The sequence below is a fragment of the Schistocerca cancellata genome, chromosome 8 (assembly GCF_023864275.1).
Source record: "Schistocerca cancellata isolate TAMUIC-IGC-003103 chromosome 8, iqSchCanc2.1, whole genome shotgun sequence".
Classification (NCBI taxonomy): Eukaryota; Metazoa; Arthropoda; class Insecta; order Orthoptera; family Acrididae; genus Schistocerca; species Schistocerca cancellata.
Window position 1 is genome coordinate 282,444,978 of NC_064633.1, and position 26,404 is coordinate 282,471,381.

Sequence of the window (26,404 nt, forward strand, 5' to 3'; positions counted from 1 at the left end):
TTTTCTTGACTTCCGGAAGGCGTTCGATACAGTTCCGCACTGTCGCCTGATAAACAAAGTAAGAGCCTACGGAATATCAGACCAGCTGTGTGGCTGGATTGAAGAGTTTTTAGCAAACAGAACACAGCATGTTGTTATCAACGGAGAGACGTCTACAGACGTTAAAGTAACCTCTGGCGTGCCACAGGGGAGTGTTATGGGACCATTGCTTTTCACAATATATATAAATGACCTAGTAGATAGTGTCGGAAGTTCCATGCGGCTTTTCGCGGATGATGCTGTAGTATACAGAGAAGTTGCAGCATTAGAAAATTTTAGCGAAATGCAGGAAGATCTGCAGCGGATAGGCACTTGGTGCAGGGAGTGGCAACTGACCCTTAATATAGACAAATGTAATGTATTGCGAATACATAGAAAGAAGGATCCTTTATTGTATGATTATATGATAGCGGAACAAACACTGGTAGCAGTTACTTCTGTAAAATATCTGGGAGTATGCGTGCGGAACGATTTGAAGTGGAATGATCATATAAAATTAATTGTTAGTAAGGCGGGTACCACGTTGAGATTCATTGGGAGAGTCCTTAGAAAATGTAGTCCATCAACAAAGGAGGTGGCTTACAAAACACTCGTTCGACCTATACTTGAGTATTGCTCATCAGTGTGGGATCCGTACCAGATCAGGTTGACGGAGGAGATAGAGAAGATCCAAAGAAGAGCGGCGCGTTTCGTCACAGGGTTATTTGGTAACCGTGATAGCGTTACGGAGATGTTTAACAAACTCAAGTGGCAGACTCTGCAAGAGAGGCGCTCTGCATCGCGGTGTAGCTTGCTCGCCAGGTTTCGAGAGGGTGCGTTTCTGGATGAGGTTTCGAATATATTGCTTCCCCCTACTTATACCTCCCGAGGAGATCACGAATGTAAAATTAGAGAGATTAGAGCGCGCACAGAGGCTTTCAGACAGTCGTTCTTCCCGCGAACCATACGCGACTGGAACAGGAAAGGGAGATAATGACAGTGGCACGTAAAGAGCCCTCCGCCACACACCGTTGGGTGGCTTGCGGAGTATAAATGTAGATGTAGACAATTCTGTACAAAAATACACCCCAAAATCGACAAAAAACAGGGACATATACCAGAAAGCAGTTATATATCAATTACAGTGTAACACTTCTGAAGGCAGATACAAAGGACAAACAGAACATTTGATATCAGATACAAAGAATACATGAGAGCCTGGAAGTCTGGGACAAACCACTCCACATTTGCAGAACACCTAAGAGAACATGATCACAAACCAACCACTAGAGAAGATGACATGAAAATAATTAGAATGAACAATGAAAAACACCTCCTAACCCTACAAAAAAATCACCACATATAGAAAACCAATGCAGAAAGGAAAACCCTGTTGAATGATCAAGTACACATGCCAAGCAATTCATTATTTACACTTATAAATAAAATAATAGAATAATGCACCCAAAGAGGATTAATATAATAATACTATTTAATATAATAATAATAATAATAATAATAATAATAATACCACCCAATATATTTTCACTCGGTTATCCATGAACCCTTCCACAGAATATTAAAATGAGAAATCAAATCAGCTGTCACCAAAACTTTCAACCACTCGTTAACAGATAGTACAGCACCATAAAATTCAAACCACCAACCGCCTCCCCCCCCCCCCCCCCCCCCCAAAAAAAAAAAAGACCCTCATCTTCTCTCTCTCTCTCTCTCTCTCTCTCTCTCTCTCTCTCTCTCACACACACACACACACACACACACACACACACACACACACACACACACAGGTATAAACGTCATGAATAGAAGTAAGTCCTGTTAGGTTGCAACAAGTAGGTAAACATGCCAAAGAGAAGCAAACATGTAATGGAATTGCAATATTTACGTTGTTAAAAGCAGCATGTGACAAAACAGTTATATTGAGTGGCAAAAGAACAATAATACACCACAAAAAGAAAGAGAAACATGGTGAACAGTGTGAAGGTCAGAATGTAAAGTCGTGCTTTTATGTCAGTAATAAAGTGGTAGTGCGACCTCCAGACCAGTTGGGAGGAAACAAAGGCCAGCAAATTGTAAGCCATTAATTTTTGGCATAAAAATCATGACATGAACTGTTTAATAATGTAATACTAACAAAACTGTGTCATTATAGATCCCACTGATGATGCTTTAGAAAACAAAACAGGGCAAAACGCATCTGGGATAAATAAAGTGGCAGCAGGAAAATACTGTTTTATTTACAAAACAAGTATTTCTATGATTGCTGTGGAGGATGGCCATGCAAACAAACTTGGAAGCAGTTACGGTTACACCTCGGGGAAGCCGTTCATAGTGCACGACACTGTCACTGTTCCATCAGATGCATAACATTATCTTTTGTGGCTGCGCACAGGGCTTTATGTGGGGAGTTGCTGCTTTGTTTGGGCTCAGCCATTCTTTTCTTTTCCTTACATTAGCATAAAGAGACCATTTCTCACCATCAGTAATGATACGGGATAGGAATGGTTGATGTTGTTAATGGACCAGTTGATGCTGAACAAGCAGACATGGACATATGGCCACCCACGGATTTTTGTGATTTTGATTAGAGCCTGTGGTATCCATACGCCTGATTATTGAACCTTCCCTATTGCATGCAAATGTTACGTGATGGTGGATTAATCACAGTTCATAATACTTGCCAGTTCTTGAGTACACTGATGTGGATCATTGTGGATTAATGTGTTTCAATGATCTTCGTCAAACTACGAAGGTCTTCCTGAACATGGATAGTCACTAATGTCAAAATGATCCTCCTTAAAATGAGAGAACCATTTTCTTGCCATGCTCTGTCCAGTAGCACTATCCCTACACACAGCACAAATGTCTCTGCCTGCCTTCACTGCTGTCACTCATCCATTGAACTCAAACAGAAGAGTATGTCAGAAATATTCTGATTTTTCCTTTTGGCTTTTCAGTTACTAGTGCCAACAGCTCCACTCACTGTATTTAAACTCAAATAGCAACAGTTGACTACAAATAAAAATGACAATCTGTAAATAAACCCGTAGAAAATGGAATACCAATATGCAAAACAAAAATGATACAAACTTGTGCACCGACCTAATTGTGTATCTAAAATAATTTTATCTGAATTTTAAATCTCTTCCTTTTCAGTTGAGAACCAACCGAAGGACATACAATTTTTGTGCAAGTGATGCAGCTACAGCACAAGAATGGATTGAAAAAATTCAGGCCTGCCTTCAGTGAAACTCGAGCAAATCTCACTAAACTTAACATTTGCTGTGATTTAAATTGATATTACTGTTGTTCTGTTTTGCTTTTCTCAGAGCTTACGTTCTCGTGTGAGCTTACTTGTGCTCATTTTTTGTATATTTGATGTATTATACTGTGAATAATGGCATAATTTTTCAGAAAACTTCATAAAATCCTAAAGATAATTGCATACTGTTTATTGTTAGAATTATGTTCAGCACTGAAATACAGTTTTCTGCCGATAATTAGGATGAACAAACTTTGTGTAGTGCACAATATGTGTAACAGCTCTAAATGCATGCAGAAACAATATGCAAGTAATGTATAACATTGTGTTGTGACATTGTGATTTTATTTGTTTTGCGAAAGCAAAAAGTTAGTTGCTAAATGTGTGTGTATATCTTGAACCAATTGTAGCTGCTTTTGACAAAAGAAATAGTGGGGGACCATAAATGAAGAATTCTGTTTGTCAGATTTTAGATTTTTTTAAAGTATTTGTACATACAAAGTATGTTTTGTGATAGCTTGAAATCCAGCAGGAATGCTTATTAGAATTTTAAAGTAAGAAAATAATGTTTATTGATAGTTGAAGCAAACTTGTTTATTTTACAGAGTATGCAGTTGTGAAGAGTGAATTTACAGTTGTGTTTCTTACATTTAAGTATCATTGTATAGGAAAGAAGTTGAATTCAACTGCCAAGTGTGTGTGTGTGTGTGTGTGTGTGTGTGTGTGTGTGTGTGTCCATGCGCATATCAGATATCTGTGAAATAAATGCTGCGTGTCTACCGGCAGTGGATAGCAATGTCGTGATTATTGTACTGTAGATAACTGTGCACAAAGTATAGTTTTTATCTGAAACTAATTCCTGTAAACAATCAGTGGCATTTAGGAAAGGTTTAGTGAATGCCACATAGAGACCCTCAGTAGACTCTAGAGTTTACAGTGAATATGACTAAAGTGTTGTGTGTGACTCCTTGTGAGTTATTGAATGCTTCCTCTTTTGCTCTGAAGAGCATTTTAAAAAAAGACTGCCATTACACAGCAGTGGTGGAGATTGTTAAAAATTATATTAGCTCTGCTAGTATTAGGTATCTGGATCAGTCAGTGCTCTTTTCATCTATTTTCTTTGATATGTTTAGAGATGCGTGTTTTTTTTTAAACTTGTTCCCTATGTTATGTGTTAGAGCAAAGGCCGGAATATATTTGACAAATAGGGCTGTCGTCTAAAAAGTTCTGCATTTCTCCCACCTCTTTTCAGTATTGAACATTTTTCTTTCCACTTAACAATTGCCTGTGGTAATGAGGCATATTTTACTTATGAGAATCTCATAAGAGGCACTATTTCTAAAATTGTTATATTTATTATCCATGATAATATTTATAAAAGTTGTATTTCTAATGCTTGTTATTGTTTTGTTATCTATGCAAAATGCATTATTGTGATTGTTCTGACATAAAATTGATGTTTCTCTGTACACATTTTGCAGTATTTGTTTAATTATCTGTCATTGTGATAGTGGTGATAATGTAACTCATAAAATAGTGTGCTGATGTTTCATTACACCCCCTTATAAAGACATACTCCGGCCATTTTTGGATAATTACAAAATATGTTGAAAAATCATTTAAATTACATTTTGTATTGCTACCGTTTTGTAGCGTCAACTGTTATGTTCATTGTGTCAAATAATGCAACTGCGGAATATGAAACCCATCACTTGTTTTCATGGTTTCACACTCTCTGTTACAAATACCATTTATTATTTGTTTGACACCAACTGCTTCTGTTTTCCATTATTTATAGATACTTAGCATGTGCTAATATTTAACTTGCAGAGTTAACGATCTCCAGGTATGTGGTTAAAGTGAGAATGATTGACTGATAAATATTTTTCAACTTGTAAATTGGTCCTTAGTGCAATTAAACATTTTAAGTACCTCATATTGTAAATTGCCAGTGATATTGCTGTTTACATCATATGAAATGTTCATTATGGAGCACATCACTGATATCTTCCTAAAGAGTTGGGGGAAGGGGGGCATAATCATTGTTAATAGAAACTGATGGTACAAAACTACCTTAATTTTCAGTGAATTGTGAACATAATTGGCTCATATATTGTTTTATTGTTGTAGCATAAAACATTTAACAAAAGTTGCATTGTCTATGTGAGACTGCTTGAGTAGTGCTTATGCAGCTTGTTAATGGCTGTCTGTTATCGTAATATTCATACTAAAACTCTAAATAATCACATTTATTTTCACATTTTCTGCACTCAGACATGGTAATCCTTATTTGACTTTACAATTTTCTTCCACATATTAAAATACATAAAGTTCCTATGTATTATTGTATTGCTACTTGATTCCCCTTGTTCTGTTTCAGTTTTTTAAATATACGACAGCACTAAAATGTATAAGTATTATGTTTTTATATGGGTAACAATATTTATGAATGCAAGAATTCATTCGAAATTGTGAAAATGTTAAGGCTTGATGTTATATGAGAACAGTTTATGTAATATTTATTGCCAGAAAGTGTGATGAAAGGAGGGGCCAATTTCAGTTTAATGACTGCTGGAGCAAATACATCTCTCTCTCTCTCTCTCTCTCTCTCTCTCTCCTCCTCCTCCCCCTCCCCCTCTTCTCCAACATTTTTTATCATTCAACATTGTACCTGTAACTCAAATATTTTATATTATAGTGGAGACAGAAAAGAAGAGTAGTGGCTTCTGTACCCTTTCTTAAGGGAAAAATCTATTTTATTGTTCACATAAATTGGTTGTAGAATACACTTGTTCTTTAGCCTCTGGAAAGAGAGTACCACTTTATTCATTTAGGTACAGCCTAAAAGTTAGTACTGAGCTCAAAGTGAACAAATGTGAATTTTGTGGTGCATTTTTATATTCAGGGATAGGAATTTCTTACAGTGAACAATATTTGTTTGTTCGTTACTACTGCAATAAGAAACAGGAAAGTTTACTATATTTTTAAGGAGTTTTCTGCTCTTGCAGCACTGTAGTCAATTTTATTTGTAAATACAGAGTGGCATTTTACAACTACATTTGAGAATGAACATGCACATACTAACCCCATTAAGTGCATTAAAGTGAGAAAGGTAGAAGTATTGTGTCTGTAAATCTGTTTACCCTTCGTTTGCATTCTTCTCATAGCTTTGTAGTGTTCTTCTGCATTGCTACATGGTGTTTCACATCATGGTGCATCTGATGATCATTTTGCATTTCTTTACCATGTTGCTCATTATCATATTCATAGAGTATTAATGAGGCAAATTATTCAGTGAGTGTGAAATATCTTCTCTCTCGAAACTCAATCCCACTGTTTCCTAGTCAGTAACAACTAAAACTGGCCCTCAGTCCTCTTTTCAAGCCATAAATTTGATAATTTACCTTTGCAGGAAGGGGTCCTTTTCAATTTTAATTCTGTTACAGGCAAACTGAATAACTATTAAAGAATTATTTGATAATTATGGTAACTTTATGTTGTTACGCATTGTAAACATTATATTGAGAATGAAACACACAGTGTGACCATTTTGTGTAATAAGTAAGGGTTTCAGAGAGATTGAATGGGGGGGGGGGGGGGGGGAGACACAAGACACATGTAAAAGATGATCCAATTTCTAAAAAAATGTAATACGTATTCATGTTGATTGAAGACATGGTGAAAATTCTCCATGAAAACATCCTTAATATTTTAACGTCTGCTCTCTCTCTCTCTCTCTCTCTCTCTCTCTCTCTCTCTCTCTCTCTCTCTCTCTGCATCACACTCAAACAGGAAATTATAAGACAAAGCAATATCTACTTTCTTTCTTTTTGGACTGTGTTTGTGTGCAGAAAATAATTTAAAACGGATGGCAGAGTTCAAATAAGAATGTAATTTATTTCTGTTGTCTGAGTACTATATGCATGCTCTAATAAAAATAGAAATTGTTACAATATTGAAGAAACTTTATTGTTTTAATACATTGTAATGTAGTTGTTGTCATTTTGTTGTGAGGGTATTGCCACATTTTATGATTGTAGCTTGAGATGTAACTATCTGAACCAGCTGGCCACAGCATATTGGATTCATTCATGAAGTGATGGATGAGCAGACAGCAGTTGGATGAGAATATGTAGCAGTTCTCTTGACAAAGTGTAGTTTTATCTTTTGTTAATCATATATGAAGCATAAAATTCATTTTAAATATTTTTGTACTAATGTGATAATTTTATAGGTTCCTGATGACCATATGCAATTAATGTTTTAAACTGATTATTTGATCGAATTTCTGTTTTCTTTACTAAGAAACAGTTTTAGTATCAGACCCGGTGTATTAATTTGCAATGGCACACAATAATGACTCTATTTGAGATATATCAGTTTAAGACAGAAAAAATCTCAGACATTTCTTGAAGTTTTCAGCATATTCTTCACAAAAGAAATTTGATCATATAATTTTTTGCAAGATTTTTAAAATTGTTTTAGCTTTTTATATACACAGTTATATTTGTACAGCCAATTTAATTATAGTTACCCTTAAGGGGTAAAAACTGCCAAAGGATACAGTGCCCATTTGTAAATCAATGTGAGTTGCACCAATGTTTTAGTTCTATTGAAATATATATATATATGTTGTTGAAATTCCTGTAAATAAAACATTTAAGATAAACTATTTGTACTTCTTAAGCATAATTTAACTTCTCATATACTTGACTCCTGTCAGGAATTGAATCTTTTTTAACTTCTGTGAGATACCCAGAGCCCTAGAAAACTTTTTTCATACGTCTGTTTTGATCCACACCCAATTATTAAAAGTAGCTTCCGATCATAATAGTACTACCCGTGTCACCTGTTTGCCAATAAGTATTCGTTGGACAGCTTTCTGCACTCACCAAAGTGGGACAATGCAATGGATACAGGTGAACTGTCTGCTGTGGAATGTCTAGTACACACTATCTGATAATGTTATACAGTAGGGCTGAGCACGAAAGTTGCCCACCTGGCAGCTGAGTTAGGCCAGTCGACATGAGAGTGCAATGTGTGGGCAGCATGTCTTCAGAGAAAGGTACCCCACCGACTGCAGCTGTTGCAAGTGGAAAACGTGTATCAATTTCAGCTCATAACCTTCATCCAGTCACTTTTGAAAGACTTAATACATGTTTAATATTATGTCTACAGACAAGCTCACACAAAGTAATAATAAAAAAACACACCCTATTTATTACGCATATATTAACATATTTAATTTATTTTTAAGTAATTCCATTCCACCTTGAATAGGTATGTGGAAATGGATATGGATTAATAATTGCTTGAATAATTGGAAAATATGATTGGAAAGAATAGTTGAGAAAATTTTGAAGATAATTTATGAATCTGTGTACAATTTGGGTGAACTTTAATTGATACCAATATCAACAGACCTTGAATATAATTACGTTCAAGGTCAATAAACATAATTTGCATTACGTACTGCTGCTTCCAGTAGTGTGCAGTACCAAATAATCACCCCAACCATTGAAATTGTCAATCTGTCTAAAAGTTCTTAAATGTACGAAGCACAATATTTTTAGTATAAGTAAACAAAGTTCAGTAGGTGCCTATCAATTCTTAGTCATTACCTTCACATTAATTCCATTGTGTTTAGTCTTGAGTGTGACAATGTCAATGCAGGAACGCTCCTCCTGATACGTCGTTAATTATTATTGTCTACACCAAATCTCTTGATGCAAGATCTCGGCGGTGAGTGAAATGATTCACAGATAGGAATTGAAATTATAACCGTGCGAATAAGTATTCATTTTATAATAACTTTTCATAATACTTTTAATGAACGGTTAAAATACACATTTTTAATAATGCTGGTACGATTGATCCAAGCATACGTTCATACACTAACATTTCTCGAAACAAAAGGGGTGAACTACATGAATTAATAAATTGAAGAGCGTGTTTCTTACTTTTCATATGGATATTTAACGATGTATCAAAACATTATCCTTGCCACATAACAACTCTTTAATTTACTTTTGGCAGTGTCTCTGGTTTATAGCTCATTCAGTTTACATATAGCTTATATATAAGAAAAAGAAATAATATGATTCGATACAATTTCCCCCCACTGTGCACTGACGTCATATGGAGTTTGCACAGTGCCTGAGCTTATATCCCTTTTTGTGGTTTCATAGTCCTGACCTGTATGGACATAGCTTTTATTTTCGGCCATTGGAGTTGTCCTGAATGGTTATCAATTTATTTGGGCATGTTAGCTTCTGTTAACACTTATAAGGTTTCACTCCTAACAAAGTGCATTCTGTAATCGCATAGTCCAATTATTGTCAGTCAGCATCTGCACAGTGTTTAGCTTTCAAAGTATGTGTGTGCAGCCCAACGTCCGTTATCATGACTATTCACGCTCACATGTCCAGTGTGAGGCCAGTGTGTCCATGTTGTGCATTTACAGTTGCTTTCAGTGCACAAATTTGTGAAGCTCCTGTTCAGTGGTGTGATCCTTTGTGAAATCTTCAGTGCGGTGATAACTGGTTTCCATACCAGCAGCCCGAGGAATGTACTTCACCTCGTCGCTCTCAGTTATTCGGTGGGGAGACCAGCCGTACATCCGATTTCCGTCGACAAGTAAGTTCCTTGCTTGTTTTATGACGTTGTCGAGCATAGAAAAATTAATGTTTCAGGAAGTATTGGCATTTTAGTTTACCACGTGCACACCCACGTTTTGTTTTAACACATGTACACTTAACACTTCGCAGCCATTTTCATATGTTTTTCACCGTCTTACACAGTTGCATTACATAAAGTTTCTGCAGTGTCCTTTCCACATACTGTACACATAACATAATAAAATTCAAATACAACTACAAAATACATTTGCTGACATGCAATTATCATCACTCATAAACATTGTAGTCTGTAACATTTTCTCTCCCATTTTTATATACAGGGTCATTACTTGTCATTTGGTTTTAGTACATTTTGTCAGATTTCATTTTTGTTACATTATTTGATTCCAATTATATGAGTACACTCTCATTTGGTTATACATGCTTCCTATAACATTCATACAATAACAGATTCTGTTTTCATTTATGGTATATATTGACATACATTTGATTTCAATTTACAGTGACTTCTTGTTGGAGCATATTTATCAATTCAAAAAGAATCGAAGAAGTAAACAATAGTCACTACAATAGATACTACATGCCACTCGGATAACTACGCATTACCTTGCCTGTTTAGCATTCTCCAGGAAGGATCTATGCACTACAAGGTTGTGGAAATTCCACATAAAGGCATTTATGTGCTCAGTTATGTCTCGTTAATGGATGTAACTCTGATCCCAAGAACAAAATATTTTGTTGTTTCTAAGAACAATTAAAATCTGACGATACCAGTCGTACCAAATATTTATTCGGAATTTAAAAGTGCAGCTCAATTTTATTTGTCATGTTCATTGTATAAAGGATAAGCATTTCATGTGCTGATGTTAACATAGTTGTATCATCAATATGATGTGTGTAATGAGCATAAAACATTGTTTACATAAGTAACAAATGATCATAAAAATTTCAATGTAATCCAGCTACACTTTCATGGGTAATCAATGCTTACAGTAGTTAGGTTTCGACCCCTTGATTATTTGGTAGTATTCAACCTTAGTTCATTTCTCACTATCACATACATACGTATCATAAACTTATAACCATATTTATCTCATGATGTGATCCTTTCTTATGTTTATACGGTAACTAACACTCTACAAGCATTTTATTTTTCTTCACTTTAGAATGTGTTGATGCATCGTTCCCTGGAAGAAAAAACAGCACTAACTTAAAACTAAATCTTCATAGTTACGTGTTTAGTGGCTCGATGGCTGCTAATACTTTCTCCATATATTCAACCACATACTCATTCACTTCAGTGTGCACTCGTAAAACTTATTTAATGTCACGTGTGCTTCTCTACTCACCTTATAAACCTGAAAGATGAAGTGTATTAGAGGTGTGGTGCGGTCTCTTATTCAGTTTTAATTTAGCATCCCTTTTCAGTGTATATAATCCCTTAGCTGTGTGTGTGTGTGTGTGTGTGTGTGTGTGTGTGTGTGTGTGTGTGTGTGTGTGTGTGTGTGTAGATAGTTGTAGTATACGCTCTTAAATTTTCTTTGTCTCTGTTTATTCAGTAGGCTTTACAAATGCTAGTGGTTTGTTTGTTTTGGGCACTCCAACACTTCCAGCTGTGCCTATCTGGCATGCAAGTGCTTGTGGTTTGTTGACTAGCTTGCTCCTCAATGTGCATGCGCTGCATCACTCTGATACCACTTGGGTTGCGGCGAGTTGTGTATTGCATTGCATGCTACCGTGTGTTCCACAAGTTCATTTATTTATTTCCAACTGGGTTATGCGCAAGGCAAAGCACTGCATTTAGAGTGTCGTCGTCTCTAGACACACAAAAGTAAAATTCTTCCTTGTTACAACCATCCATCTTATCATTTACACATCTGACATATAATTTTCCTTAACAACTAACAACATAAATTCTGGAATTTGACTTTCCAGCAGCCTAAATCTAATGTTACACGTATTTACAACTTAGAGGGTATAAGTCCTCCTTTCAATACATAAATGATTTTAGGTCTTTGTGTGTTCGTATCTTCCAATCTGTATGCTCCTGGATAGGCGATTTTAGTGATAATGTACGATCCGTGTATAGTAATTGCCACTTATGGTTCAGTTTTCCAGTTTTTATGGATTTGGGATGTGTTCTAAGCAACACCTCTTGTCCTATATGAAATTGTGTTATATGTTTCATCTTTCTGTCATAAATTCCGTTTCTGTATTTAGCCCAGGTTTCAAGGTTGATTACTGCTTGTCATATTTTATCATCCAGAGATAATTTCTATATTGGTATCTTGGGAAAGGTTTCTCCCACTTGTCTACTTGTTTGCAACTGAACATCAGTTTATTTGGTGTAAAGCCAGTTGATATATGGGGAAGGTTGTTAACAACTTGTGAGAAGGGAATGACATATTCGCTCCACTTGGTACGTTTACGAGATGATAGGTTCTTATGAATCTGTTGAATTCCTTAAACACCCTTTCTATGGAAGATGCTTCGGAATGAATTTTGGATACTAAAATATGTTTGATTTGGTTGGAATCCACAAACTCTTTCCATTTACATCCAGTAAAATATGATGCATTATCTGTTAACGTTACTTCTGGTTTTCCTGCTCTAACAAAATAGTCCTCTTTAATTCATTTTCTAATTGAACTGGCTGTAGTGTTCTGTATAGCATACAATTTTATGTATTTGGTGGAAATATCATACAGAGCTACTCAATACTTTATGCCATTCTTACCTCTGGGATATGGTCCAGCCACATCCAAAGACACCTTTTCTAGAGGTCTTTTTAGCCACAATGAGATGTAGTTCAATCTGTTTGGAGATGTTAGAATGTTTTGTTTCCTGGCAGACAATACGCTTTCTTACAACTCTTTGTTTAAAGTTGGGAAAATAATAATATTTACCTATTTTGTCAGTGCACTTTGCAGTGCCATGATGGCCCCAAGTATTGTGTGTGTACAAGATAAAATCATCCACATAGTCCTCTGGCAAACACACAAGCCATTGTTGTTGTTTGGGATGGTTCCTACAGAACAGAACACCTTTGCGATTAATGAAAAGTTTTTTTAACTTTTCATCACCATTTTGCATTAGTTTTGCTCTTACCTTACTCCAGTGTGTCTCTTCCAGCATTAGCTTTTACGTTCTGGTTTCCTTTGATGTACACTACTTCAAAATTGAATTCTTGAAGATACATACACCACCCGGCTCTCCGTTGGTGTAACAATGTACAAGTTAACAAAAGCGATAGAGACTGATGAGAACGGTATACTTTTGTGTGTTTACTCCAAAGAAAGTATTGAAATTTTTTAGGGGACCAAATTACAGCCAAACCCTCCAGCTGTGTAACTGAATATGAATGTTCAGCTTCAGATAAGGTGTGGCTGGCGAAGCTAATTACTTTAGGGATGAGTTTTCCCTCTTCTTCTACCATTTGAAAAAGGCATGCACCCAAACCTTGAAAAGACGCATTGGTGCATAAACAAAAATCCTCATCTATGTCTGGTTGAGATAAAATATTAGCATTTAATAAGGCTTACTTGATGTTCTCGAAATCAGTTTGACATTGCTTGTCCCATAACCAAGGTCTGTTTTTCCAGAGCAGATTGAGTAAGGCATCACTGTTCATAAATTGGTTAGGGATGAATTTCCTGTAAAGTGAGACTAGACCTAAGTATGGCTTTAATTGCCTCTTGTTCTGAGGAACAGGACAGTTCCTAATAGCATCAAGTTTTTTTATGATCTGGCAGTATGCCTTCTGAAGAGATTGTGTGTCCTAAAAGTTTTACCTTTTCTTGTCCAAAATTAGATTTCTTGAGATTTGCTGTTACTCCATGTTCGGAAAAGTGGTTCAATACTTGTTCAATTAATCTTAAGTGTTCTACCCAAGTGAGTGTGTTGACTGAAAGGTCGTCCACATATACTGTTACCTTGCTCAAAAGGTCCGATCCTAGCACTTCGTCCAGAGCAGATACAAATACACATGCACTTAAGTTCAAGAGCAGATACAAATACACCTGCACTTATGTTAAATCCAAACAGTAATACTTGAAATTTGAATCTCCTGCCCCCACGTACGAAGCCGGTATATTCCAACTTCCTTTATGTAGATTTATTTGCCAATAAGAGTACTGGTGATCGATTACAGTAAGAAATTTGGCATCATGGAATTTCATAAGCTGTTCCACTAAATTGTCTGGGTGTGTTTGCACTGGTTCAGTGATCTCATTAATGTTGTGTGTGTTGAGGATCAAGTGCACCTTGCCATCTGGCTTACTCAGAGTCAAAATAGGACTACAAGAAGGGGAAAATGATGGTTGTATTATGCCCCATTCAAGCATCCTGTTAATTTCTCTTCTTACTGCTTCCCCTCTTTGTCCATTGTATAGGGTATGAAGTAAAACAAAAAGTTTCGTGTGGATATACTTCCATTTTGCACACACAATCCTTAGTGATACCTGGTCATTTTTCAAATACATGTATATAAGCAAGTATCAGTTCCCTAAGTTCTGCTTGCTGTTCTTGAGACAAGCTCTTGGATTCACTTATCTTCGTGTTTATTGTGTCGAGGTTTATCTCTTCTAGCGCCGACTGTTCGTTGTTGTATGTGCTGATAAACATGACTGTGGGATTTACCAATTGAACCTCAAAGTCATGACTAACTTCAGTTTTACGTCTGTCAGTACTTCCCCTGATTAGGTCTATTGCAAATAATTTGTTATTTACTGCGAAATGAGATTAGCCCTTGCCTATATCAATTTGTACTTGGTATGTCCTAAATGTATCCATACCATTAAACAATCAACTATTAGTTTCTCTACTATCAAAAAATTGCACTATACAGAAAACTGTCCTAATTGGATGGGAATTAAAGCTTGAATTTTTACTCCTTTCGATCTCTGACCAGTCACAGTTTGTACCTTGCAATTTTGCACTGGCAAGGTGGGTATATACGCCCACATTTCTTCAGTTCTTGAAAGAATCCCTGTGACATCAAATTAATCGTAGCACCTGTATCAAGCATGACTGGTACATCAAGGTCAAATATTTTGTCTTTAGTAGTAGCTTGTACGTTGCCCTCTGTCAAGTTTTCATGTATATCCTCACTACTTTGATACAGATCATCTTTCACATAACTACCTTGATCGTATCTGATGAAGCAACTGTCGATCAAGCTCGCGCCCCCACTCTCCTCCCAGGTCACAGTATGGGGGCCTACCATGACTGGTTCAAGTTTTCCGGCATCGCGGTGTGATCGGTCTCTGGGTTAGGTGTAACTTCTACTATATGGACTGTTAAGTGTTTGATTACTCCAGTGTTGGTTTTAGATTACGCCAGTATCCTGTGAGGCTCTCGAATCAAATTCTCTCTGTTTTTGCGTGTTATTCGGCATATGTGCGTTACTTTGCTGGCCGAATTCTGCTATCTGTGGCTTATTCGGGTGTCTGGTATTATTTTGTGTTTGCCAAGCGATGGGCTGATTATTGCTGGGAGCTCGTGTCTGTATATGTTGTACAGGCTGGCCATACTCTAATTGCCCATTGTAGTTGTTTTTGTTAAATTTTTTCCCATTTCTTTTATATCCGCCCTTGAATTTACGGCTTTTGCCATTGCCGTTGTGATTAGCATTAACGGCAGTATAGATCTGTGTGGGGTAATGTTGCCATCTGTGTTGTACTACGAAATCGTTGTTCACTTATTGGGCCGAGCGGTTCTAGGCGCTACAGTGTGGAACCGCGCGACCGCACCTGCTTCGGGCATGGATGTATGTGACGTCCTTAGGTTAGTTAGGTTTAAGTAGTTCTAAGGTCTAGGGGACTGATGATCTCTGAAGTTAAGTCCCATAGTGCTCAGAACCATTTTTTCACTTATTGGTCCTTAAATCCCTGTGGCACTACTTGTGTATTAACAGGTTTGGATAGTACTGGTCTCTTTTCGTATATCAAATCTATTGAATCCAGTACAGATAGAAAGTATTCAGTGTCGTGTCCCGGAATGGTAATGAGTTTTACCCTAATGTGGGCGGGTAGACGGATTATTAAAATTTTCAGCACATCTACTTGAGATATTGGGTTTGTCCAGTATCAAGATTTATTAAAATATTTTTCAAAACAACCTCTTAAGCTTTCATGTTTGCTATTGAATGGAGCTGGGTTGTATACTTCACGTCTGAGCCTCACTTGTACGGCCTCAGACCAATATTTATCCAGAAAGGCTCTCTGATGATGATGTCTGTTTTGTGGGTCATCAGTGCCCGTACAAAGCCCCAATGTTTTCACAGTCCAATTTTTTTTCACAGTCCAATCCAGCCACTGTCACGAATGATGAGGATGATGATGAAATTATGAGGACAACACAAACATTCAGTCCTCGGGGAGAGAGAATCCCGAAGCCAGCCGGGAATCGAACTCCGGACCCCGTGATCCAGAAAGACTCTCTCAGACTGTTCATAGTATGGCAACGTTCCGACATGTCCGTAGCCCATAGCAGAACATCACCCTGTATGTTGTTGTTGTTGTTGTTGTTGTTGTTGTTGTGGTCTTCAGTCCTGAGACTGGTTTGATGCAGCTCTCCATGATACTCGATCCTGTGCAAGCTTCTTCATCTCCCAGTACCTACTGCAACCTACATCCTTCTGAATCTGTTTAGTGTATTTATCTCTTGGTCTCCCTCTACGATTTTTACCCTCCACGCTGCCCTCCAATACTAAATTGGTGATCCCTCGATGTCTCAGAACATGTCCTACCAGCTGATCCCTTCTTCTAGTCAAGTTGTGCCACAAGCTCGTATTCTTCTCCCCAATTCTATTCAATACCTCCTCATTAATTATGTGATCAACCCATCTAATCTTCAGCATTCTTCTGTAGCACCACATTTCGAAAGCTTCTATTCTCTTCTTGTCTAAGCTATGTATCGTCCACATTCCACTTCCATACATGGCTACACTCCATACAAATACTTTCAGAAACGACTTCCTGACACTTAAATCTATACTCAATGTTAACAAATTTCTCTTCTTCAGAAACGCTTTCCTTGCCATTGCCAGTCTACATTTTATATCCTCTCTACTTCGACCATCATCAGTTATTTTGCTCCCCTAATAGCAAAACTCCTTTACTACTTTAAGTGTGTCATTTCCTAATCTAATTCCCTCAGCACCACCTGACTTAATTCGACTACATTCCATTGTCCTCATTTTGCTTTTGTTGATGTTCATCTTATACCCTCCTTTCAAGACACTGTCCATTCCGTTCAACTGCTCTTCCAAGTCCTTTGCTGTCTCTGACAGAATTACAATGTCATCGGAGAACCTCAACGTTTTTATTTCTTCTCCATGGATATTAATACCTACTCTGAACTTTTCTTTTGTTTCCTTTACTGCTTGCTCAATATACAGATTGAATAACATCGGGGGTAGGCTACAACCCTGTCTCACTCCCTTCCCAACCACTGCTTCCCTTTCATGTCCCTCGACTCTTATAACTGCCATGTGGTTTCTGTACAAATTGTAAATAGCCTTTCGCTCTCTGTATTTTACCCCTACCACCTTCAGAATTTGAAAGAGAGTATTCCAATCAACATTGTCAAAAGCTTTCTCTAAGTCTACAAATGCTAGAAACGTAGGTTTGCCTTTCCTTAATCTATCTTCTAAGATAACTCATAGGGTCAGTATTGCCTCACGTGTTCCAACATTTCTACGGAATCCAAACTGATCTTCTTTGAAGTCGGCTTCTATCAGTTTTTCCATTCGTCTGTAAAGAATTCACGTTAGTATTTTGCAGCTGTGACTTATTAAACTGATAGTTTGGTAATTTTCACATCTGTCAACACCTGCTTTCTTTGGGATTGGGATTATTATATTCTTCTTGAAGTCTGAGGGTATTTCGCCTGTCTCATACATGTTGCTCACCAGATGGTAGTGTTTTGTCAGGACTGGCTCTCCCAAGGTTGTCAGTAGTTCTAATGGAATGTTGTCTACTCCGGGGGCCTTGTTTTGACTCAGGTCTTTCAGTGCTCTGTCAAACTCTTCACACAATATCATATCTCCCATTTCACCCTTGTATGTATCCAACAACAAATCTAATTTTCTGGGCTTCGGTCCAGGTACAAGGTAAAACATTTCAAAATGGTCTGATAAAGAACATGGGATTTGTTCTCTTCTCTTCGCAAGTAAATACCAAAAATTGTCGATGCCTTAGTAATCCTCATCTGCAAGTATTATTGACCAACATGCCACGCTGTCAGTGACAGGCGTGTTTATGTTCGTTTGTGGCGTAGCGCATGGCAACTGCGCTTGCTCTACAGGTATAGCTACCGGCAACCTACTATGGGTAACTAGTGAAAGTATGTAACTTCTCTAAAAGCATGGGTTTGTTTACTGTCAGATGTCTAGGTATGTCAGTAGTTTTAGCAAGACTGCATCATAACCTTTCTTCTGCTTCGTTTAAACCTGAATCTAGTTTAGCTAGAAATTGAGTTTCATTTTCTTTTAGAGCTTCTACTGTGTCTACATAAATCTTGCACTCTGATACTACCTTTTCAGGAAGAGTGCTGCCCTTATCCAGCATCCTGGCTTAAGATTTTTCAGTTACCGTATTTCCTTTACATCTGCACATATCTTATCTCTCTGTTTTTTGGCAAATTTTGACTCTAAACTTAACTGGTTCACTCTTAGACTTAAGTTTTGTACTTCTGTAGATAAGTTTTTGCACACGTCTTGCAGCTCGCTGACTGCGTCTGTCACTTTCTTACCGACACATCCATTTGGGAATGAGTCTCATGAATTTGAGAGTATGCTTCAGTAAGGTTTTGTAATGCACCTGCAAGTTGTTCCTGTTCATCGTCTACGGATGATACTCTTTCCGTTAACATATTTACATTGCGGGATATGTCGGTAATTATTTCTTGTTTTAGTTGTTTACCTTGTTCAGTCAGTTTCCAGCCGAGCGGTTCTAGGCGTGCAGTCTGGAACCGCGCGACCTCTACGGTCGCAGGTTCGAATCCTGCCTCGAGCATGGATGTTTGTGATGTCCTTAGGTTAGTTAGGTTTAAGTAATTCTAAGTTCTCTGGGACGGATGACCTTAGAAGTTAACTCCCATAGTGCTCAGAGCCATTTGAACCATTTTTTTGTGTTTCCCGGATAGTTCATCAGATAATTCAATGCGTATAGTTTTGCCCATCTCACTGAACTGTTGATTAATATTATTCTTGTAATCATTAAGTGCCTGATTTTGCTGTGTAAAATGTTGTCCTACTTTTTCTTGATATTTTGTCAAAAATGGCTCTGAGCACTACGGGACTTAACATCTATGGGCATCAGTCCCCTAGAACTTAGAACTACTTAAACCTAACCAACCTAAGGACATCACACACGTCCACGCCCGAGGCAGGATTCGAACCTGCGACTGTAGCGGTCACACAGTTCCACACTGAAGCGCCTAGAACCGCACGGATATTTTGTCAACTGGTAAGCTGTTGTGTTATTTGTTGCATGAGTTGTGTCAAATTATGTCTCTCACTAGTATTTAAATTGTTTTTACAAACTTTTTCCTATTCTTGTGTTCGCCATGTTGTGAGCAAGTAATCAAAGGAATTTTCGCTGTCGTGCCCTTCAGTTTCAGTGTTTGAGGAAATGTTTCCCGGTGAGAACTGAGAAATTGTCTCATTGAGCATCACAAAAATGGCATGGGGATTAGTTATGTTACCGGTGTCATCATTTCTTGATAGTGGGACGCTAACCTTGTTGTCTTGGTTGCCATCGACCAGCTCACGAGTTGGCGCATTACCTTCAACTGTTGCCAAGTTTGGATTTCTAACATCTTGGCATATTGCATTTTGTAATGAATATTCAATAATGGCCATTTCCTTTGACTCCATTGTGAATAGTTTTTAACAAAATTATGAATAAATTTTTTCAGAAATTATATTTTGTCTGTATCGGTACTTTTCAATTAAAGTAGGTTCAGCTGCGTATTCACTAATGAACCTGGTTATTACCTGATACAGTGTCCGCCTCTGGTAGCTAAGTGGCCCCTGGCACAGTAGCTCAACGTGTTCGGTCAGAGGGTTAGCTACCCTTTGCAATAAAAAAACTGAGCAAAAGGATCACCGAATAAACTGAATGGGTGTCATCGGATGTCCGCCCTGAACAAATTCTGCGGACTGGAAAGAGATAGAAACATGCGCATTGTTTTAAAATGAGCCCGCATTCATTGTCAATACGTCCCAGAGATGGCAGCACCGTACGGCAGATGGAACTGTTTTAAATACTTAAAATGGCGACGTTTTCCTTACTTGAACAGCGTGCAATCATTCGTTTTCTGAATTTGCGTGGTGTGAAACCAATTGAAATTCACCGACAGTTGAAGGAGACATGTGGTGATGGAATTATGGATGTGTCGAAAGTGCGTTCGTGGGTGCGACAGTTTAATGAAGGCAGAACATCATGTGACAAAAAACCGAAACAACCTAGGGCTCGCACAAGCCGGTCTGACGACATGATCGAGAAAGTGGAGAGAATTGTTTTGGGGGATCGCCGAATGACTGTTGAACAGATCGCCTCCAGAGTTGGCATTTCTGTGGGTTCTATGCACACAATCCTGCATGATGACCTGAAAATGCGAAAAGTGTCATCCAGGTGGGTGCCACGAATGCTGACGGACGACCACATGGCTGCCCGTGTGGCATGTTGCCAAGCAATGTTGACGCGCAACGACAGCATGAATGGGACTTTCTTTTCGTCGGTTGTGACAATGGATGAGACGTGGATGACATTTTTCAATCCAGAAACAAAGCGCCAGTCACCTCAATGGAAGCACACAGATTCACCGCCACCAAAAAAATTTCGGGTAACCGCTAGTGCTGAAAAAATGGTGGTGTCCATGTTCTGGGACAGCGAGGGCGTAATCCTTACCCATTGCGTTCCAAAGGGCATTACAGTAACAGGTGAATCCTACGAAAATGTTTTGAAGAACAAATTCCTTCCTGCACTGCAACAAAAACGTCCGGGAAGGGCTGCGCGTGTGCTGTTTCACCAAGACAACGCACCCACACATCGAGCTAACGTTACGCAACAGTTTCCTCGTGATAACAACTTTGAAGTGATTCCTCATGCTCCCTACTCACCTCACCTGGCTCCTAGCGACTTTTGGCATTTTCCAACAATGAAAGACACTCTCCGTGGCCGCACATTCACCAGCCGTGCTGCTATCGCCTCAGCGATTTTCCAGTGATCAAAACAGGCTCCTAAAGAAGCCTTCGCCGCTGCCATGGAATCATGGCGTCAGCGTTGTGAAAAACGTGTACGTCTGCAGGGCGATTACGTCGAGAAGTAACGCCAGTTTCATCGATTTCGGGTGAGTAGTTAATTATAAAAAAAATCGGAGGCCTTAGAACTTGAATGCACCTAGTAATTCGCAGAAACTATCTATTTCAACTTCACTAAAGAGCAAACTACTACCAACAGACACAAACACACTACCACCTACTTTATTTAATCTATCCTTTCTGAACACTGTTTTCGCATCTGTAAAAATTTCGGCAGAATTTATCTCCGGCTTTAGCCAGCTTTCTGTTCCTATAACGATTTCAGCTTCAGAGCTTTCCATCAGCGCTTGATGCTCTGGTACTTTTCCAACACAGCTACGACAATTTACAACTACAGTACCGACTGTTGCTTGGTCGATTCCCAAGACTGTCAACCTAAAAAACCGCCCAGTCCACATCACACAGCCCCTGCCGGGATGATTCCTTTGAAAGGGAACGACCGACTTCCTTCCCTAATTCGATGAGACCGATGACCTCACTCTTTGACTCCTCCTCCCCCCCAAGTCAACCCAACCCAATCCCAGAATTTGGAAGTCTGTGCCAAGATCCTAGTACGTTAACACTCTATAAGCATCAGTTGAGTGTGCCTCTAATGTTCACGGCAGCTATCTCCAACGGTGCGCATTGTTTGTCCATCCAGTAGAGGCCATAAGCGTAAAGATTCACTAGAATTTCGTTTCAAGCAACGTGACTACTAGTGAGCCGTTTTATCCGTAGTAGTTGTGTTTAGTACCACAAAGAAGACCTTACTCTGACGAACCAAAACATTATGACCACCTGCTTAATAGCTTGTTGGGAGATCTTTGTAATGTAATATGTCACCAATTCTGTCTGTCATCGATTCTACAGTTCACTGGTAAATTTGTGGAGTTACATGGCACCAGGCGTCTATGCACAAGTCATTTAATTCCCGTAAATAACTAGGCGGTGGTTTGTGTATGCGGTGATGGAACTAGATAGCAACACATGTGGGAAGCATTGGATTCCAATCAGGCGAATTTGGTGGCCAAACATTAATCGATTTCGCTATCATGCTCCTCAAACCATTGTAGCATGATTCTAGACTCATGCTTATAAATTAAGGATAATGCTGATACATGGTGAAACAACGCTCTGGTGGGCAGTTTGTGGGTTTAAATCACCTCAGGGTATGACCATGCGGTGCATTTGACCTGTGGTCGTCGCATGGTGGCGCTGGTAGCAGTCTTCATACTCAGAGGTGTGTCTGTGCACGTCAGAGTACGGTGCAGCGAGTAAGTGTGCAGACGTTCTCAGATGTGCTGATCAAAGAACACATATTGATGACGTTATGAAGGGTAGAATACTAGGGCGACTGGAGGCTGGTCAAACACAGGTCTTAGCACAGGCCCTCCATGTGCCACAAAGTGTAATCTCAAGATTATGGCAACGATTCCAGCAGACAGGAAACGTGCCCAGGCGCTACAGTACGGGACATCCACAGTGTACAACACCACAAGAAGACTGATATATCATCATCAGTGTCCGCAGATGGCCACGGAGTACTGCAGGTAGCCTTGCTCGGGACCTTACTGCAGCCACTAGAACAGTTGTCTCCAGACACACAGTCTACCTACGACTGAACAGACATGGTTTATTCGCCTGGAGACCTGCAAGGTGCATTCCACTGATCCCTGGTCACAGGAGAGCCTGTAAAGCCTGGTGTCAAGAACACAGTAAATAGTCATTGGAACAGTGGTCGCAGGTTATGTTCACAGAAGAGTCCAGGTATACTCTGAACAGTGGTTCTCGCCGGGTTTTCATCTGTCGTGAACCAGGAACCAGATACCAACCTCTTAATGTCCTTGAAAGGGAGCTGTATGGAGGTCGTGGTTCGATGGTGTGGGGTGGGATTATGATTGGTGCTCGTACACCCCTGCATGTCTTTGACAGAGGAACTGTTAACAGGCCAGGTGTATTGGGACGTCATTTGCACCAGTATGTCCGCCTTTTCAAGGTTGCAGTGGGTCCCATCTTCCTCTTGATGGATGATAACGCACAGCGCCACTGAGCTGCCATCGTGAATGAGTACCTTGAAACAGAAGATATCAGGCTAATGTAGTGGCCTGCCTGTTCTCCACACCTAAACGTCTGGGATGCTCTCGGTCGATGTATTGCTGCACGTCTTCAGACACCCAGGACACTTCAGGAGCTCCGACAGGCACTGGTGCAAGAACGGGAGGCTATACCCCAGCAGCCGTTCGGCCACCTGATCCAGAGTATGCCAACCCGTTGTGCGGCCTGTGTGCGTGTGCATGGTGATCATATCCCATATTGATGTCTGGGTACATGTGCAGGAAACATTGGAGTTTTGTAGCACCTGTGTTTCGGGACGTTTTTCTCAACGTATCACCAATACTGTGGACTTACAGATCTGTGTCATGTGTGTTCCCTATGTGCTTATGCTATTAGTGACCGTTTTGTGTAGTGCCACGTTGTGTGGCACCACATTCTGCAATTATCCTTAATTTATAAGCATGAGTTAGCTTGCAGATGTGAAAAATTATACTACTGAAAGATGACATCGTCATCAGGGAAGACATAAAGCATGAAGGAATGCAGGTGGTTCGCAGCGGACGTGATGTCTTCAGTTACCACCAAACGTCCCATGCAAGCACAAAAGAATGTCTGCCACAGCATAACAGTGCTCCCACCAGCCTACGTCCATGACACGCTGTACGTTCTGAGCAGCTGTTCGCCTAGTTGACAGCGTTTGTAGAGATGACCATCGATCTGGTGTAGCAAAAATGTGATTCATCCACGGCACCAACACGTTTCTAGTGATACACGGTCCAATCTCAGTGATCAATTGTAATGGACAATGTCATTGGACCAACATGTGATCACTTAGGGGTCGTCTGCTGCGAAGCCCCTTGTTCGACAATGTTCACTGAATGGTGTGCTCCGAAACACATGTGCATCTACCGGCATTGTGCTCTTTCTCCAGAGGTGCCACATTCGCCATGTATCCTACTTTACAGAGCAGACAAGCCTCCTAAACCCCACGTTCTTTGAAGTGTCGTGGACGTCCAACTCCTTAGCGCCTAGTAGTCGTTTCACTGCCCTTCTAACACTTTCAGCAGATGCTCACGACACAAGCACATGAATATTCGACAGGCTTCACTGTTTTTGAGATACTCCCTCACAGGCTCTTTGTAATAATAATCTGCATATTGCAAAGTCACTAATCTTAGTGGATTTCTCCATTTGCAGTGCATATCTTCGCTATGGTAGTCCCCCATCCGTCTCCGCTCAACTTACATACTTTTCTTACTACGTCACTTGCCCACTATGCCAACAGGAGGCATTCAACCATGGAGTAGTCAATGGTCATAATGATTTGGCTGATCGGTGTAATATGGACAAGGCTGTCGAAGCATCCTGGGAGGAAAGATGAAAGTGTTGACATGGCTATGTCAGCGTAATGGAACATATGGTATGAGAAGACACCACATGGGAAGAAGACTGATCTGCAGGAACATGCTTCAGTAAATGAAGAGTGGAAATGTCAAACATTCTAAGCGCAATTTTTGTCGCAAACGTGCTCTCCGTGCTATTATATTCTCAGTACTCTGTTGCATGTCCCTAGACTTTTTCCAAGTGTCGAATTGTGGAGGCAATGTTTCAAAAATCCATTACTAGATGGCTCATGGCCTTCCAGTGCCAAGAGTGCTTCCATCTGGAGGTTCAATTGCCATCTTCCATTTAGCTGGTGCACAGTTTGTGTGGTAAAGCAGAGTACAAGTAAGCTTTTGATTGAATCAATAAAAAATGTTTGTAATGAAAGGAGATACTTTGGGTTAGGAAAAAGCTATAGTCTTTTTCGAGTGCGCACAGTATTTTGAGCTGCACAGACATTTTGCAGTTATTGAGAAATGAGTGAACCCGGCAATGTTTCGCAATTAGTTAAATATGTGTGAGAACTGAATATATGTCCTAATCTCACACACACACCCCCCTCCCCCCTCCCCTCTCACCTTGAGCCTTGTTTACTTTTATTGCAACAAAATGTTGAGTGGGAACTGAAGTCGCTTAAAATTGACAGGTAACATGGTTGAGACCACTGGTATACAGGGTATGAGAGACGTCTCCTGCTGATGTATCTGTGAGAATAGTAGCCTCAATGCCAGTATTTTGCTTAGTTTCAAGCTAGAAGCGGGGAGGATTACAAAGTTTTGGATGATTCCGATTCAGCAGTAGTATTCTAGTCACAAACCAATAAGCCATAAATACAACTTTACTATTTTCTGTTAACACCGGCTGTGAGGAAGAAAACAAAACAGCACATAGCTGTGTGTAAATGTTTGGTTTAAAATTATGTGTGAGGGGAGAGAATATACATGCGACAGACACAATTTTTCCATTTGTTTAAATGCTTTGTTGTCGTAGTTAAAATTGACAGCGAGAAAGATGATGATTTCACACATTTTTACAGCACAGTATTTTCTTGTTCTCATTTGGTTGTATCAGAAACCTGTACAATGTTGTTTAAAAAATGTACAGCAAATGTCCGACTGTATGTTTATTTCAGCATCATGTAAAACATTTGAAGCAGTGGCAGCTCGTGAGCATGCATCCTGGGTATTCACAAATTTTTGGATTCAGAAAAATACGAGAATGTGAAATTAATAGCATCTCCTTTAGAATAGTTACACTTGTCAACATACTTACACAACTACAGCCATAATAATAATAATAATAATAATAATAATAATAATAATAATAATAATAATAATTTGTCTGCCAAAAAGAAAGAATTGCTTTTGGGTAATTTTTTTCTTTAGACATAATTAAGTACAGTTTAGGGCAAGGACGAAATAACGTGTAAGCTTTCGTTATTCTCCGTTTCGCATTTTTGTGTAAATGTGAATTTTCATCCTTTTTTTTTTATTTGTTCGGATGAATGTACAAAATCCCTAACCCAAGTATTCGTTTACGAATTAACTTGCAGGCTGAAAGCTGAACATTCTTACGTTCACCCACATGACAACTTATGTTTATTATAAGCTTCCTTGTTCGCTTGTAGTCATGCTTATTTGATTTTGTCACTTCCTCAGTCAATGGATCTGGTATGGGAGCTAATGCCTTTGCAGCTAACTTTCCCTGGTAATTTTCTTT

At 39.1% G+C, this 26,404-nt stretch overlaps 1 protein-coding gene across 1 annotated transcript in view; it reads left to right on the forward strand.

The window, feature by feature from the left end:
• The window catches only part of LOC126094520 (myotubularin-related protein 13), a 223,730-nt gene extending 215,760 nt beyond the window's left edge, over positions 1-7,970 (forward strand). Inside the window, 1 exon segment of the mRNA XM_049908937.1 lies at positions 3,196-7,970. Coding sequence (XP_049764894.1) covers positions 3,196-3,288 — 93 coding nt within the window. The 3' untranslated portion in view covers positions 3,289-7,970.
• Positions 7,971-26,404: the final 18,434 nt, after the last annotated feature.